The 5,000-nt window shown below is 39.1% G+C and overlaps 1 protein-coding gene across 3 annotated transcripts in view; it reads left to right on the forward strand.

Annotated features, from left to right (window-relative positions):
• Positions 1-5,000, forward strand: part of pcsk5b (proprotein convertase subtilisin/kexin type 5b) — a 61,424-nt gene that overhangs the window by 28,007 nt on the left and 28,417 nt on the right. For all 3 annotated transcript variants that reach the window (XM_078250821.1, XM_078250822.1, XM_078250820.1), the window contains exons 7-8: positions 129-301; positions 3,766-3,978. In XM_078250821.1, coding sequence (XP_078106947.1) covers positions 129-301; positions 3,766-3,978 — 386 coding nt within the window. The remainder of the gene's footprint in view (positions 1-128; positions 302-3,765; positions 3,979-5,000) is intronic.

Here is a 5,000-nt window from a genome sequence, read left to right on the forward strand (position 1 = left end):
GACTGTTTAATTTCTTATGGTTATTATGACAGGACATTAAGCAACTTGACTGGCTGTTTATGTATATTGTTAAACAGCCAATTCTGTGGAAATACATAGGACATAGATTAAACTAGTTTGTGTATTAGGTGTGCGAATGCTGGATGGTGATGTAACAGATATGGTGGAGGCCAAGTCTCTAAGCCTCCAGCCGCAACACATCGACATCTACAGTGCCAGCTGGGGACCTGATGACGATGGAAAGACCGTGGATGGACCTGCATCTCTGGCCAGGCAGGCCTTCGAGAATGGCATCCGCATGGTGGGCACATGCACACATGCATAAACATTTACATACAGATCAATGTACAAATGTGCTTCATTGCTCAGCCAAGTCTTTGCTATTGGTATTTATATGGTGAGAAAAGATACAAACACACACTTTAAGCAGATATGTGTGTGTTCCAAAGTATTCCACATTCATATACTTGTGTCCAAAGTCCTCCCTGGCTATCTGTGAAGCTCCTCTGGGCATTAGAGAGCAGCCCTGGTCTATTAGCATATATTAATTTACATATTCATAGCTCATTTTGCATAAAGACAAGCTACCGCTGTGTTGTTGGCTGAGTGGAGAGGAAAAGCTGTAACAGAGGTTAAGAGGGGTGAAGTCATTTACTGGTCATGTCTCACTCACACACACAAACACAAAGTTTGCTACTACTAGCTTTCTGCCACTTGGTTAAGCAGATGTAGACCTTTGAGGAGGTGAGACAGAAACTGAAAACTTTGTCTTAAAGGCGGAGTGCCTGAGGCATGTTACAAAAAAGAGAAAAGAGAGAGGAAAAAAGACATGGACAGGTGGGGAGTGTGAGTAGAAGAGAGTCCCCACCGCTCCTGACAGGCTGGCCTTTTAAGATGACAGAGGTGAGGGAGATATCTGTCCAACTGGTACGAGATGGGCATGTTTATGTTGTGTGTGTGTGTGTGTGGAAATGACATGCTTGTCAGTGTAATGTGTGTGGTTTGTGTAGCTGAGTGGAGATGACATGCTTGTCAGTGTAACATGTACCTATGTGACACTCTGAAGAGAGTTTATCACAAAGAGCTGAGGTGTTAGAAATACCATTGACAGCTGTTGAGAGGGTTGGACTCAGCTTGTTTTGCTGTATGTGTGGAAAAAAAACCTGAGAAATTGTTTCTCTATGTTGCTAATGCACAACAACAGTGTTTTTAATTAGGCTAACCCTGTCTGTGTGTATATAGCTCTCAATCATAACAGTGAAGTTCATCAAAATATGTTTTGCTAGATAAAGTAATAAATCATTGACATTGTTTGATCATTGAAGTTGTTAATGATGAATTGTCTGACAACCGTCATTAATTGGCATTTCTTTGAATCCTTTTTTCTTTGCTCTCTTTCAATCTATTGATGATGACTGCTGTCCATCAGTTTTATATTGTGCCTCACTAGGCCTGTCGCAATATGCAATAAATCAATTAATCGCATAATAAATAAAAATGAGCTCAATAATTTTTAACTGGAAATTATCGCGGCCGGAAAAATTTCCATTTTATTTATTGTTTTTGGTTGTGTTTGGTTTTTATTCAAGTGCATTTTTTGTTAACAGACTGAGAGTCCATTTTATTTATTGTTTTTGGTTGTTTTGTTCATTTATTGTGGATATTTAAAATGTCTTCCAGTTCCATTGTTAAATATTCTTTAGAAATAAAAGTTTATGGATCTTTGAAAAGGTGTTCCTGCATTATTATGCCATTATCATTATATTAGATGAAAATGGTCTCAGAACGACAATATTATCGTTTATCGCAATAATTTCTGGGACAATTTATCGTCCAGCAAAATTTGTTATCATGACAGGCCTATGTCTCACCTCTCCTTCATCCTCCTCTCTCACCCTTGTCCCCTTTACTCACTGTTTCCTCTCCCTCTCATTCTTTGTCCCCTCCTTTCTTTCATAGTGCTCTTCATCGCTCTTATCTGTTAGCGTTTGCGCCTGTCTGATACCCCTTCTCACTCTGAGGGGCTCCACCTGCCTGACAGAAGCCCCCCTTTTGAAGAACTCCATTCGCGTGCGTGCGTGCGTGCGTGCGTGTGTGTGTGTGTGCGCGCGCGGCAAGTGTTGTTTGATTGTGTGTCTGGACAAACAGTATCGCAGTGTCAGTCAGTTCGTCAGATGCCTTTTTTGCTGACTCCTGGCTGAACTTTGCCTTCACAACTCGGTCGGTCATCACCAACACTGTAACTAGCTTAGTGTGTCTCCACCATCCCTGGGTTTAACTCTGCCAATTTTGGATGTACAATGTCTAATTGAAAAAGGCATTTGGCTTGAGAAGGTTTCCAATAAAAAATAATTGAGACTGAATACTCTGTTAGTAAATGAATTAGTGTCTATTCACACTTTGAGTCAATGTGAAGCTCACTCTGAGCTCTGGGATGAGTTTTGTTATATATTGTGTAACCTTTTTTTTTTTTTAGAAACTTAGAATATTAAACTGTAACTAAACTATAAAAGCTGCCTGGCTGCACATGTAAACAGCCTCAGTTATAACAAATGTCCATATGTGTGCAATGTTCATCCAAAACATGCACATACAATATTGTAAAATCTCTGTAGTCTTATTTGCTGTACAAAATAAGTAAGTAAGTCACTATATGTTAAAACAGCTCTTGTCTTTACATACATTTTTTGTGTGGCTTTATTGCTTTGCCTCCTTTTATATTTGTGTACAATCAAGTCAACTCTAATGTTGGCTTTTTGTAGGCTTTTGATGCAAGTACAAATACTACCATTGTTTAGGTTACATTTTCAAACCGTAACTTATTTAACATAATTGAGCGAAACAGACACTGTACTGATTTTTACTGAACTGACAAAAATAATGAAACAAAATAGAACCAAGTAAACACAACGTCCCACCTGCAAGGATGTAACAAAATGAAAATATTTAATAAAAAAACAGAGTAAGCAGCTACATGGCAACAATAACATGATTAAAGATTAACAAATAAATAGGAGTCAAAGATTAGAAAATACCCTAAGAGTAAGTAGGTAGAGATTAATAAGATGATGCAGCTATTGCATTCAAGAATTTAAGAAAATAAGTAAAACATATAAAGACATGATTTAATTATTTTCAACACATTTCAATAAAATGTGCAAACAATCTTCCTGGCTGAAAACCAATGGAAAAATAAATAAATAATAATAAGGTTTAGCATCAGACATGCTGCAATAAAAAGTACTATTCACAAAAACAAACAGCAATGTCCTATATGACATATTACTAATTAATATGATAATATTGGGTCTAGTAATATATAAAGTATGTTGGGCAGTAATTGAACTTGTCTCTTCTGCTGCTGTGTCACGGAGAAATAGAAATTTTTCTCAGTCCAACATGAAAAAACCCCTCAATAACACAGCATGGCACTTTTCAAGGGAAAAAAAATACCTACTATATTTTGCCCAGTTGAAACATTATGATTACTGAACTTGGATCAAATCTTATCAGATCTGTTGCCAGACACTCTGGACGCTGAGGACTTGCATCGTCTCTGATCTTTTCTGGCTCTCTCCCCGTGCTGGTGTTGCTGATCTTTTCTTCTTTATACAGTGGTTTCTGGAAACTGAACACAGAACCTGTTACTCTGCCTTCTGACAAACATTGAAAGTACATTTAAAAAATGAAACCAAAACAAAGTCTGGTAAGGAGTAATTACTAGTAATTACTACTAAGACAAATATTTGCATCTTTTCCTGTCAGGGGAGGAAGGGGCGTGGCTCCATCTTCGTGTGGGCTTCAGGCAACGGCGGGCGCAGCAGAGACCATTGCTCCTGCGACGGCTACACCAACTCTATCTACACCATCTCCATTTCCAGCACAGCTGAGAGCGGACGCAAGCCATGGTACCTGGAGGAATGCTCGTCCACACTGACCACCACCTACAGCAGTGGAGAGAACTATGACCGAAAGATTGTGAGGATTGAAGTGTCTGTGGTAGACTTGCATATAACAATTGCTGTTGGAAAACGCACACACTAAGCACACACACTAAGCACATTAGTTCTTAAAAGAAGCGCAAGTTCCCATGGCCTAATTTTACTGCAGGACCAGTATGCCTTTTCCTTCTTCACTGATGTTGGAGTTGTAGCATTGTGTATTGTGCTTAATTGAAATTAGGACAATATTTCTGTTTTCCATCTTTAAATGTGTAACATGAACCAAAGAGACTTGCTAAGGTACGTCTCAATGTCCTAGATAATTCAACTCATTAATTTACACTGGATGCGGCCCATGTTTTGATTTGGAGCTTATTTTTTTATTTATTTTGTAGAAATTTGCTAATGCAATATACAATTTCAGTTAAGAATACAGCTGGTGCTGTTTGGCACCAACTTGGCCTTGTTTGTGTGTGCTTGTGGGTCCAGTGGTGTGGCCTGATTTAACCCAAATTGACCAAATCACTCCCATGATCCACTGGGATGGACAGTGAGAGTTGTCCACTGTGAGCTAGCTTGTCTGGCAGTGTCTTGCTACATTCCCCGTGCCGATGCTACAGAAGGACACACACACACACACACACACACACACACACACACACACACACACACACACACACACTCTTTACAGTTTCCCCTCTGGCTTCGTACACTTACAGTAGAACATCATAGATCTAAATGTCATTCTAATTTACTTGAGCACATACTGTCCTGTCTACTAAATGCTATTGGACCACTTTTACTTCTTACTAAACCATTTCAGATTCTGTGTGTGTGTGTTTGTCTTCAGATAATCCCTCAAAGATTTTGGTCCAGGAAAGGTCCTTTGAAGAGGACCCTCAGACTGGAAGTTAGCCAAGCTTTTCTTGGCTGACTGACTGTCAAGCTGTCTGACTAGTTGGCTGTATAAAGTCCATACAATCAAATCCAACATACAGCGCTTTAACATGTTTTACTACTCCTTATTCCTTCTTACTCTTTGTCATTGGCTTCTCCTTC

Source organism: Sander vitreus, chromosome 5 (genome assembly GCF_031162955.1).
Source record: "Sander vitreus isolate 19-12246 chromosome 5, sanVit1, whole genome shotgun sequence".
Lineage (NCBI taxonomy): Eukaryota > Metazoa > Chordata > Actinopteri > Perciformes > Percidae > Sander > Sander vitreus.